At 45.5% G+C, this 13,048-nt stretch overlaps 2 protein-coding genes across 2 annotated transcripts in view; one reads left to right on the top strand and one right to left on the bottom strand.

The window, feature by feature from the left end:
- Window positions 1-13,048, bottom strand: part of LOC119172759 (ornithine decarboxylase) — a 96,739-nt gene that overhangs the window by 44,695 nt on the left and 38,996 nt on the right. The gene's annotated exons all lie outside the window — the stretch shown is intronic.
- Window positions 1-13,048, top strand: part of Nct (Nicastrin) — a 32,756-nt gene that overhangs the window by 14,197 nt on the left and 5,511 nt on the right. Inside the window, exons 11-14 of the mRNA XM_037423183.2 lie at window positions 4,261-4,426; window positions 4,600-4,687; window positions 10,694-10,851; window positions 12,395-12,503. Coding sequence (XP_037279080.2) covers window positions 4,261-4,426; window positions 4,600-4,687; window positions 10,694-10,851; window positions 12,395-12,503 — 521 coding nt within the window. The remainder of the gene's footprint in view (window positions 1-4,260; window positions 4,427-4,599; window positions 4,688-10,693; window positions 10,852-12,394; window positions 12,504-13,048) is intronic.

Here is a 13,048-nt window from a genome sequence, read left to right as displayed (position 1 = left end):
GCGCACTTGACGACGACGTGCTGTGGGACTGCAGCAGCAATGACGGTAGCAGCACCAGCGAGGACGACTCCAGCGACGATGAATAATCCTCCGCAACCACGTGAATAAATTTCCTTGTGTAAAATGCGCGCGTTCTTTTTTTTTTTTTTTTTGAGATGCGATTTTGGGGGGGTCGTCTTACATTCGAGTCGTCTTACAATCGTGTAAATACGGTACTTGCAAACATATACACACACATACATTTACATCGTCATCACATTGCTCAAAGATTTCAACTATACAGTCGCCGACCGATTTTTCGGACCTGGCGGGGACCGAAAAAAAGTACGAAAAATCGAACAGTCCGAAAAATTCGTTTTCGCCAAAAATCTTAAGTTTATTGCATCAGGCAGGTTTAAAAAAGTCCTTGATGCTGCCTTGCCTCAAACTACGCTTGGAGGCAATTTGGTTTGCCCGTATTTGCGCCAAGGTGACATCGTCGCCAAAAACGCTCGACAAAACTGTCACCGCGTTGGCGATCTCCGCCGCCAACGGCTGCATGCGGTCGTCGTTGTCGTCGGATGACGACAGCGACGACCGCCATCCGGCGTCGACCGTCATCCGGCGACATCTAGCTGCGAACGTCCACTCTCTATTAGCTTGATTATGGCATCTTTCTTCTCCATCGTCAGGGTCGTATACTTGCCACGCTTCTTCACACCACCTGGCTCCCGCGATGGCACAGATAGCGGAGCCATGGCACCGAGAACACAAAATTCGATGCCGCAGATAGCCGCTGCGAAGCACACAACGTCTCGACGCTACGCGACACAACACGTGCAGAATGGCGACTGAAAAAAGCTGCAACGACAATAAAAGAATCCTTCTTTCGCCTCCTCCCCGTGCGATGTGATGACGATAGTGCTGACCGAAGACGAAAAAACGGCATCCATCACCGCGTCTTTTAAAAAGCAAACACGGCCTCCGAAACTTAAAATATGGCGTGCGCATTCCAATCTCGGAGACAGGAAAGGCATCTGAAGACCAAGCTTAGCCAAGCCGACAGAAAATCCAACATGGCGGCGTTCACAATGACTTGGGGCGTGGCACAAAACGTGCGATTTAGTCCGAAAAATCGAACTTTCAGGGGCAAATTCGCCCGAAAAATTGGTCGAAACAATGCATTAGCTCTATGGGATCCCTGATGGTGCATTTATGAAGTCCGGAATATCCAACAAGTCCGAATTTTTGGAGTCCGGAAAATCGGTCGGCGACTGTATATGCCTATATAAAAAATTATCTCACCCAGTAACACAGTCGCAGTGCCAATAATGTCAACGATGCAACCTGGAGTAATAAAGAACCCTGTCGTTGTCACATAACCACCAGACTTCATAAATATTGCGCACACCTTAGTTCTTTGTGCGACGTTCGAAGGTTCAACTTATAGTGTTTTTCCTTGAAGGAGCAGTCGCGATGAGTCTGGCAAACAGTCAAGGTATACAGTGCAGGCATCGCCGCACTCAATTGTTGCTTAGTCTGCAATGTGAAAAATCCTTACTCCACCCCGTTTCCACAAATATGTAAGGAATATTTTCCTCCTGTAGCACGCTCTTTCACTAATGGCATGCATTTTCAGCATTTAAACAGGAAAACAAGTGCATGTGAACAGCTGAAGGCTGCCTTGTACATGTTAATCAGCCAATGCATTTCCAACCAAAAGCACGAGAAAAGTTTTCCTGTTTACACAACTGGTGGCGCTCACTTTTCTGCAAATTTTCAATTTCTGGAAAAATTGGGCCCTTCACGCATGCATGAAAAGGCCAACTTTCCCACCTACTGTTTGCATTACCTTCATGTGTCTTCAAGGCATGAACCCAACCTCAATTAGGCTGCCCCAAAGTCAGGAAAGGCGTGCAATGCTACGTGAACAATGGCCGGAAAGACCAGCGTGAAATCATGCACCAGGACCTTCAGGTGTAATGGCTAGGTTGTGCTAGTTTGGTTAAAACCAGCTATCTCGCTCACATCTAATAACGAAAAAGAAAAGAACAAAAGTTGCATTGTAGACATAACCAATCAGCTTTTGTAAATTTATCTTCTATGAAAAAGAACCTGTTCATGCAAAAACACAGTAACAGAACTGGCGATGTCACAAACAAATGCATCTGCTACAGGTCGCACGAAATCGTCTTACAGCGGGGATCTGGTACGCTGTCATTCATATACAGTCAAACCTCAATATATTGAACACGGATATATCGAATTATTGCCTATATCGAACGGTTCCTATATAACGCGGGAAATCGCATGCATTATTGATTTTTTATTTTGAACAAAGTTTGACATTTAATGGATATATCGAACTCAGCCACCCCAAACCGCCCGCGCTCCATTGACAGGTGGCGAGCTTTCCCACAACTCTCAAAAGTAGCGGTAGAGCGGCGGGCATTTACGAATGCTGCACACATTGATGGCACCGAGAGCACCACTTTAACATAGCGGCGTACGCGCGCCACAGCCTTGCGGTAGAGGTTCTTGAATGAGAAAAGTGAAGAGAAATGCACGGAGCTGTTATTTTCTTTCAATACGAAGGCACCGACACGGCTTCGCGCGGGGAAGGGAGAGTGGGAGGTAAAGATTGAGGAGGAAAGTATAGGAGGGAAAGGACGCAGACGACTGTCTCAGGTGCGCCCCGCGCTGCCGCCGGGAAAGGGAAAGCAGTCAGGCGAGCCGGCATGGGCGCGCCATGTGCACGCTTACACCCGGACTCACGCCGCAGCCTTGCAGCTTGCAGTCGTTGCAGTCTCTATGGTGTCAACGGCACACTGCGCACTTGTTGCAAGCTCCTCCCCCGTAGAATCGGCAGGCATCGGTCGTTGTGCTCGCAGTGTTCGTGTGTTCGGAGTTAGGCCTGTCGCGCACTGTTCGGAGTTGGGCCTGTTGCGCGCGACAGGCCCAGCTCCTCAATGGCGGAGCTCACGGATGTGGTGATTGTCGCCGAAGCTTCTGCTGAGCAGCCAAATGAAGACTCTGCAGAGGTTGATCCCGCAAGCGCTGATGGTGCCCCGCTCCCGACATCAGCTGAGGTCGTAGCTGCCTTGGCCCTTGTGCGCCGCAGTGGCGGCGCGATTGAAGGCACCAGCTTATGGATCGCCTGGACTATATTGAGGACGCAGTCGTCAAACACGCCATGGCCAACAAAAAGCAGGCCACTCTTTTTCAATATTTTAAACCAACACAATAAATACTATGTTTGAATCTTCAAGTGAGTATTTACTGCACCACGCTTGAACGGTTCGTTGGTCGTTTTCAGCAAGCTGTTGACGCATTTTTTTCGTGATTTTTTATATCGAATTCTAGATATATCGAACTATTTCGCGATCGCCGCGCTGTTCGATATGTCGAGGTTCGACTGTAGTTGTGATCTTTTTGGCTAAGAACGTACAGATTAGTGCAAATAGTGATTTTAAATATGAATCAACTAGTTCAAGTGAATCTAATTGATGTCCAGACAACACTGCTCTTGCGTCAGTCTAATGAATGTGCAGTTTCAAGATCCATCACATAGCCACTGTAAGGTTCAAAATAGCAGCATGAAAGTGAGGTAACAACTTGAATTCCGGCACTGTGGTTCATTGTGACTGTGTTTTTTACTCTATACCATTATGCAAATGCATCATGTCCAGAAAGTTGTGAAATGTCTGGTACAGAATCTCAAAATTTGAGTTGCTACTGCACATTGATTCAACAGAAGCTTCATAAGCTGGTTTTATTGCAGAACACCCCTATAATTTTATGGAGTTCTTATTGGTGAAGCAGATAAGTGTGAGCAGATAAAAAAAAGTTGAGTGATCAGCAACCTTAAATGGTCCTGCAGAACTACACTGCGGTAAAAATACCTGTCGATCGCAATCACTATCGCTGACAAACTATCACAGCTTTTCTTCTTGTTCTTTTTTTTTTCTCTTGAAGTTTTGGAATCATGACATGATACCAAAAGTGTTCTACAAACCCAAACATCATTTTTCTTGCCGATCGTGATCACTTGAAAGATTAGCGAGAAACTGTCGTGTTTATTGCAGCTAGTTCTACATCTACTCATGGTTGTCACTTGCCTCAGGGCAATCATAACACGAAATCAGGCGCAGATGCAAGGGATCTAAGGAGCTGAATGGCTATGGTCACTGGCTGTTTTGTTTACTAAGCTTAAACGTTGAAAAGTGGCGAGAATCTGTGGCATCTTTTTTCATCTGCTCGGTTCTTCGTGTATGATCACAGGTACTACAACAGCTACCTCGACAGCTGGGCAAACCTGAACTCTACAGGATTGGACTTGCAGGCAGTGGCCATACACTTGACCAAACTGGCTGCAGCTGTGGCTTCTGCTGTCTTCAAGGTCATCACAGGCGAAGATGCCAAGGGCCTCGCCTTGGACAAGTTCAGAGTGGGTATTGCATTGAACACTCAACCTTGATTGTGGGAATGGAATCAAACTTCAATATAGCCGGTTATTTAGTATAAAGTAAGAAAGTAAACACAAAGTTTAGTTGGCAACTCTTGCTCAACATATGATGAATCGGTAGTTCTTACTGCTTTGTTCTCATTACTCTTATGCAGACGATGGAACTTCTGGAGTGTTACATTCTGAACGCTTCATGTGCCCTGTTTGGAGAAGTGACAAACAAAGCCTCTGTGTCAGCACTGAGTGAGTCTTATCCTCTTCCGTTACTCTGCTTTGACAACTGACATGTTGCGGTCTGACAACTTAGCAGATACAGTGGACTCCCAATAAACGAAACTCAGTTAAACGAAATTTCCTTATTAATGGAAATAAATAGGATCATTTCGCTGGATTTATAGTTTTGGCACAGTAAAAATTTTTCGGTTAATCAAAACACTACTTATTGGTCACCTGCAGTTAAACGGCACAAACGCTAAACACAACACAGACTTGCCCATAACAAAAGTAGTCTCACAACCATAGATTGTATAGCCAACCCCATAGCCAATCTAGTGGCTATACTGGCTTGTGCTACAGCTGGCGGCAGCAGGAGCTGTTAGCTGCGTTAGGCCTACTTGCGTGACTACATACGGATATTTCGGCACGATGGAGAGCATGAAGAAGCAGCCCCATGAAGCACTCTCGCTGGAAAAGAAGCTCGAAATTCTTAAGGAGCTTGACTGAAGCGGCCTGACAAAGACAAAGGTGGCGAAAATGTTCAACATCCCAAAGTCCATGCTGTCGCAGATCCTGAAGAACAAAGAGACAATCGAAGGAGCTGCCAAGAATGGAACCTTCATTTCTGAGCGGATGCGGATGAAGGACGAAGAATTGGAAGTTCTTTTCGTTTAATTCAAATGTGCGCAGAGTTCGAATTTTCCAATAAGCGGACCCATTCTGGAGCAGAAGGCGCGCGAAATTGCCCTGCAGATGGGTGTTGAGAACTTCGCTTTAAGCGACGGATGGCTTAGTCGCTTCAAGAAATGCCACGGCTTTATTTTCAAGGCAATCTCAGGTAAGAGTGCTCCAGTGAATGGGTACATTTGCATTCATTGGCAACAGGGGCGGCTTCAGGAAATTCGGAAAAATCTGAGCTGCGAGATGTCTTCAACGTTGATGAAATGGGCCATTTTTATAAGGTGCTTCTGTCAAAGACTCTCGCCTTCAAAGGTGAAGCCTATAGTGGTGGAAAACACAGTAAAGATCGCATTACCGTGCTGGTGGGCGCCAACATGGCAGGTGATGAGAAGTTGAAGCTTTTAGTTATAGGAAAGTCGGAGCACCCACGTTGTTTCAAGAGCGTTCAACACGTTCCCGTTACGTACAAAGCTAACGGTAGAACCTGGATGACTACGGTGATTTTCGAAAACTGGCTATGGGAGGAAGATGCAAGATTTACGAGGCACGGCAAGAAGGTTGTCTTGATCATGGATAATTATCCTGCCCATGGTCAGGTTGATGAACTCAAATTCATCAGTCTCGAGTTCTTGCCTGCCAATGTCATTGTAGTGATCCAGCCAAAGGATCAAGTGGTAATACAGAACGTTAAAGTTCATTACGGCAGACAGCTGCTCCACCAAATGCTGCTTTGTGCTGACACTGGCAAGTGCTACAATGTAGATTTGTTGGCTGTGATTCACATTTTGGCCCATGCCTGGGAGCAAGTACAGGCAACAACCATACAGAGGTGCTTCCATCATGCGGGCTTTCAAGCTCAAGAACCAGTACCTCATGAAGAGGAAAGCCCGGCTGATGCTGACGCTGAGGCAGTATTTAATCAGCTTGTGCCTTTTGCCCCTTTCACACGACAGTACTATGAGACGATTGATGAAAGCATTCAAACCTGTCGCGAGGAGACGCTTGAAGAACTGATTGCCGAAGTGCAAGCTGACGATCAACCTTCCTCCAGCAATGAGTGTGATGACATCATTGCCAGTGCAGTGGTGCCACCAGACAGTGCAGCTAAGGAGGCTGTTGAACTTTTGCAGCGCTATTTTGAGCATGAGTGTTATCCTGAATTTCTGTCTAGCTTGTCAGGCATGGGTGCTTTCTTTGTGAAGCAGCAGCGTAAGCATGCCAAGCAAACCACTCCTCACTCCTTTTTTTCTTCTGCTCATCCTAATAAGTAAGCTAGGGTTGATGCAAGCGAAATAAAGTTTTCGGTTCATGAAATATGTGTACCTTGCTTAAATGAAACTTCTGATAAATGGAACAGTTTTTTGGATCCCCTTCGAGTTCTATTTAAGAGGAGTCCACTGTAATGTGTGGTGGTGCGCTAAACAGGAAGATACACATTAGCTTCGTTGATCACAATGACCGCATTGCTGGTCTAGTGACAGTGGTCACAGACCATGCCTGCTCGTTATACGGGCTCAAATCTCTTCCTTTTCTGTTTTTGTTTTTTTCACTCCTTTTCTTTCCCGGTGATCTGTGTTTTCTTGTGGGCTGCAGTTACTTTTCCTAGCAGTATCCACCATGTCTGCCACTGCTTCACACTGGCTGAGGCAAGTTGCAATGCCACTGGCTTGTTAACCCAATATCTCTGAAGCCATTGTTTGGGACACCGCGTCTCGTGCTCTGATTGGGGGCTGTCTGTACACCTATGTTCTCTGAGCCAAAGAATCAGCATGACCAAAAGAATAAATCCCAAGGTTTAGCACTCCCATAACCGTGCTCCTGCCGCAAAGACCAAACCTGGTTACGTCGATTGAAGGGATGCTACAGGCAGACATTGAAGCACTACAAAATATAAACATTACCCTTTCAGAGTCTTTGCATCATATGATTGTTATCAGGAGACTACTTGATTTCACATGGAATCATGACTCTACTAAACTACTACTAAATCAACTACTAAGTCAACTACTAAAGAACTGCACAGTTCTTTAGTAGTTGAAATTGCTTGTGGTTGATGTTGTGGCGTAATCGTTACACTGAACTTAGATTAATACAGCTAATTTTTTTCTTCAACATTTCTTTTTGCGTGAGTCGGTTCATTGTAGTGATGGTGAATAGCAGTGCGAACATACACCCACAAGACAGACAAACAGTGCCTCTGTGTCTGTCTTGTGGATATGTGTTCCATTGTTAGCTGATTTTTTTCTTCTGCATTTTTTAAGAGAAGGTTTTATGATTTACAGACTTTGGTGGCGATGGTAGTTTTTGTTCACGTAAAATCTGGCACTCCCAAGCGTACAGAGATGTGGGGGTACATACGTACTCACAGATTGAAGTAGGACTATAGAAGGCTAAGTAACGCACATACTTTAGTTTCCACTTCACATCGTATCGATGCATTTTCATCTCTGACGTGTAGATTGGAGCGAACACTATATTTAGGGACCAAATTTGTCGTGACATGACATGGTTATCTCAAGCAATTGTGCACACCATTCATCATTCGAAAAAAAAAAATTCTTCTTATGACGTTTGAATCTGTTAGTACCGCAAAAAAATGCGGGCCCTGAAGGTATGCCATTCACATGTGAATTGATATGCCTCGTTTTCCAATAATTGATCATCTCTTAATCATAGGCATGTCGGCAATCATTCGTTTCCAATATGCTAGTTTGACGCCTTATAGAGGTCACATGTCATTTCGCAATAAAACAGTTTGTTGTTGCATTTCCTCATTGTTACCTCTAGCAACAGAAATATCATGCTGCTAAGCGCATGTGTGAAGGTTCGATTCCTGGCAGCGAGGAAGGAAAAAGTTGGACGGAGCACTGCCACTGCAATCAGAAGAATAAAAATATACAGTAAAATCTTGGTATAACAAACGTCAGGGGACCGCGGCAATTCGTTCGTTATTTTGAAAGGTCGTTATAGTGAAAGCCCCAAAATTAACCATAAATATTTATTTCACTGTCTGAAACGACTTACCTTTACAACTGTGGTTCCTTGAACTCATTTTTGTTGATAAAAAACAAATGTGCAAGTGAACACCAAAAAAATGCACGTTTCCTTAAAGAAGCCTGCGATGTTTTTTTGTTTTTTTTTTTTTCGATGCGTGCAGGACAAACTTTGCAGCGCAAAGGCCTTCAGCTCATCCACATTCTCCACTTTCTTCTTTGCAAAAACTGTTTTCGCTTCTTCGTCTCGAGCAGAGATGAACTCATTGTAGTAGCATTGCAGTGCAAACGCCGACTTGCTTTGTGGAAACGATAAGTAATCACCGACAAGATGAACACGACTGACAAGGCCTCTTCAGGGAGCCCCTATACCCCTTTGGCCTCCTAGACCACATGTAGAAGTGACAAAGATATAGAAGTAACAAAACTCGAAGCGTCATGGCTGTCATCGCCTCTTCCGATGAGAAGAAAGAGCTAAAAAAATCACAGCATATCCACGAAGTAAATGGTGACTAGTGGGCGAAGCTCCGGGGGATTGTTAACCGTGAATTCCCCTCTACATTGTCGGCCCTGCCGTTTCACTGCAGCTGCGGGAGCCCTCGCCAACTCTGGATCAGCTGGCCGACGTTTTCGTGCTGCTGCAGCTTCGCGAGCTCTCAGCTCCGGGTCGGCTTGCTAGCGCTGCCGTTTCACTGCAGCTTCGCGAGCCCACGAGTCTGGATCTGCTTGTCTGCGCTGCCGTGCTGCAGCCGCTCTGCGAGCTCGAAAGTCTGGACTGCGTTGCCGCACTGCACAGTCCGTGACCGCCGCTGTCAAAAGAAAAAGAGAGAGCCGCCCCCCTAATGGTCTCCTTTCAAACTGCAGCACCCGCCAACAAGAGCGAGCTCTGGCACGTTCCCGCCTTCTACCAGGCGCTCCATTACCATTGCTGTCGAAAGAGAGAGAGAGAGAGCCGCACCCCTAGCGGTCTCCTTTCAAACTGCAGCACGTGCCAAGAGCAAGGGCTGGCTTCTACCGGGCGCTCCGTGACCGCTGCTGTCGAAACAGAGAGAGAGAGCCGCACCCCTAGCGATCTCCTTTCAAACTGCCGCACGTACCAAGAGCGAGCGCTGGCTTCTACCGGGTGCTCCATGACCGCTGCTGTCAAAAGAGAGAGAGAGAGAGCCGCACCCCTAGCGGTCTCCTTTCAAACTGCTGCACATGCCAAGAGCGAGCGCTGGCTTCTACCAAGTGTTCCATGACCGCTGCTGTCGAAAGAGAGAGAGAGAGCCGCACCCCTAGCGGTCTCCTTTCAAACTGCAGCACGTGCCAAGAGCGAGCGCTGGCTTCTACCGGGTGCTCCATGACAGCTGCTGTCGAAAGAGAGAGAGAGAGCCTCACCCCTAGCTGTTTTTTTTTTTTCAAACCGCGACACGTGCCAAGAGCGAGCGCTGGCACCGCCCCATCCTCTACAGGGCGATTTCAGTACTGGCGTGTTACGCCGACGGACAGGGGACACGGCTCGACCCTAAGGAGGTTCTTCCCTAAAAAGAAAATTCCTCGCATTTCGTTTTCTGTTCCCTCGCTGTCTCAGGTTTTCCACGCCCATGCTTCCTGCTCCACAATTCCCACTCTGCCCTCTGCCTCGCTGATTTTGCCCTCCCGTGTTGCGAGGCTTCTGCACTTATAAACCTGCAGCATCCGCATTTCAATAAAAAGAAATAAAAGAAAGGCGTCCTTTCGTTTTTTTTTTCTCTACACTGTCACTCGTATTCCAAAAGCAAGGCGTTCATTCGCTGTGTTGTTTGCTTGGGTACCGCTCCAGTGGTCGCGACGGATTTCAGAACATGACTTCATAGTACTTAGGCATTGTTAATATAACGTGGAACTAAATTAGCACTCGTTATTTTGAAAATTTAGGTATTCTGAAGGACGTAGTAGTTAAATAATTCTACATTAAAACTATTTGCAGTCGGCGTGGGATTTTTTTAATGTTTGTTAATCGGTAAAGTTCATTAAAGTGGTGTTTGTTCTACTGAGATTTTACTGTAGCAGGTCAGATATGCACAATATGAAGCTTTTCTTATCTCCATTCTTCCTGTTGGGAAAGCGCTTTAGAGAGAGAGAAACAGCTTTAATGGAAACGGCAAGCTTCAGCGGAATTATATTTTCTATCCTAGATGGCAGCTGAGTCTTTGGGCCTTAGTGGCATCTTCGGCTTGCCTGATCAATTGTAGTTGGTCTTAGATGTTTGAGCTAAGTAGTGTGGTTTCCCACTGCTGTGCGTTCAAATATTTGATGTTTGGCCTTTTCATGGGGTTGGGACAAGTCCAGATGATATGAGAGTTTTGAAAGCATTTTCTTTGCTCTCTTTGCCTAGGAAGCAAACCCTTCCCCTTATACGTAAGTGTGGATCCGAATGGCCGCACAATCAATCCGTCCACTGTCCTGACCCGGCTGGTCATGGCCTACCTCACGGGTGAACACCTCAAGAAGGTCACCAAGGAAAACTGCACTTCACTTGCCGATGCAGACAGGGTGAGAATGGGAGTGTGGTGATGGTACTTTTGTTACCCCTTTTTGTGTATTTGATGCTGAAAGCATTGGAGGAAAACTTGGCACTGATGGGCTTACGCATGCTGTGAGCTAAGTATGCATACGCTCCTCACTAGCACTGCAGTCAGTGTGCCAACGTATGTTAGTAGATATCTGAACTTTGATATTTTTGGTTTTGAACACACTTTTGTTTTTGTATTATTTTTGTATTACGTTTTTGCTGTCATTGTAACAGCGCCATTCTGAATAAGTCAGAGTGCTAGAGGAGAAAGATGAGCCTGCTCTCTGGGTGTTGGCTGTCACATGTCGGGTTGTGGTTGGAGGGGTCTGTAAAGCTAAATGTGCAAACAGTTTGATGCATCAGCATGATGCACATGATCTTCCTGCACACCCGGTGTTGGAAATCAAGCCACACTGCCTCTCAGCCAGGCTAGCACGCTCAGTGAATTGCGACGTGGAAGTGCATGGCCTCGCGAGTTTAAAAATTAACTATGGTTTTCATTAGCTTTTATTTCCTCCGCTGGATGTTGTTTTTGCTGCTCAGGATGGTACCAAATAAGCTCAGTAGACTCGCAGTTAATGGGAATTTGTTAAATGGTACTGTTGCTTTAAAATTGAACAGGTGTTTCTGACAAGATTGGTTTTATTCTTACATTCTGCACCCCTGTTCATCTCTCAGTGAACAGGCCTCCTGTTAAATGGAACGTATTTTACTGGTCTCTTGAGGGTACATTTAATGAGAGTCTACTTATGTCGTTTAGTTGTAAAAATGACAGAAACAATACAGCAGAACAGGAACAATACAGAAAGAATACAGCAGAACCTGTGTACAGAAACAATACAGCAGAATAGAAACAATACAGCAGAACCTGTGTACCACTTCTATATCTTATCATTGGGATTGATGGATGAAGCAGATTGCATGGCTGGTCCTGGCATTTGAATAGAAGAAAAACTACCACAGTTGAAAGTCAGATAAATGCCCAGAGATTGTTTCGAATCACGTTTCATGCTCCCGCGGCCTACCATTAGAAAAATTTGAGATAATGGTGGCCACCGACATTAGGCACACACGAAGCAAATGGGTTTTGTTCTTGCCACACGTTACGTGCAAAACGAAGAGTGCCAGCTGCCAAAGGTGCAGTGACCATTTGATTAACTGTTTCCAATGCCACTAAGGCTGGTACCACAAGTCACCTTTGGGGTCAGGTGCGTTCATGCCAATCAATTTTGTTCGCATGATCAGTTGAGGGGAAGTTTCAGAATTGAAATACAGTAGACTCTAATCAAATGAAACTTGAAGGGACTTTGAAAATATGTTTCTTTTAACGTCATTTTGTTTACCGAGACATGAACAGAGGTGCTAAATATAATTAAGGAACCAATCATGCCAGAGGCAGTTCGATTTAAGAAGCAGTTTCAGTTTGAGAGATTTATATTTCCTGAGAGTCTGATCTAGTGAAGGTAACTTTATGCCAAGGCTTGTAAAGCACCGACTTCCTTTTTTTTTCTTTTTTTTTTTCAGCTTCACCAGTACAGTTGGATGGATGGCCCAGAAGGGAACGAAACGGGATTGTGTGTGCGATCTACCACGATGGTGACGCTGGCACGATCTCCAGCACACGAACTTAAAGGTTAGTGTTAGCTTGTAGTGGAAAATACACTTTCAATTGACAAATCGACAGTGATAGATGCCAATCTCTGATTTTTGGCAGTGAGAAAGTTTTTGGCTACGTTGAGAAGGAGGAAGCTAATTCATTTTTGATGACAATTGCATAGACATTCTAAGCACGTTTGTGCTGTCATTGTGACAGCGCCATTCTGAATAAGTCAGAGTGCTAGAGGAGAAAGATGAGCCTGCTCTCTGGGTGTTGGTTGTCACATGTCGGGTTGTGGTTGGAAGGGTGTGTAAAGCTAATTGTGCAAACTGTTTGATGCATCAGCATGATGCACATGATCTTCCTGCACACCCGGTGTTGGAAATCAAGCCACACTGCCTCTCAGCCAGGCTAGCACACTCAGTGAATTGCGACGTGGAAGTGCATGGCCTCGCGAGTTCAAAAATTAACTATGGTTTTCATTAGCTTTTATTTCCTATGCTGGATGCTGTTTTTGCTGCTCAGGATGGTACCAAATAAACTCAGTAGACTCGCAGTTAATGGGAATTTGTTAAATGGCA

This window comes from Rhipicephalus microplus, chromosome 4 (genome assembly GCF_043290135.1).
Source record: "Rhipicephalus microplus isolate Deutch F79 chromosome 4, USDA_Rmic, whole genome shotgun sequence".
In the NCBI taxonomy this organism is placed as follows: Eukaryota; Metazoa; Arthropoda; class Arachnida; order Ixodida; family Ixodidae; genus Rhipicephalus; species Rhipicephalus microplus.
Note: the sequence above shows the minus strand (reverse complement) of the source record. Positions and strands in the feature narration are given on the sequence as shown.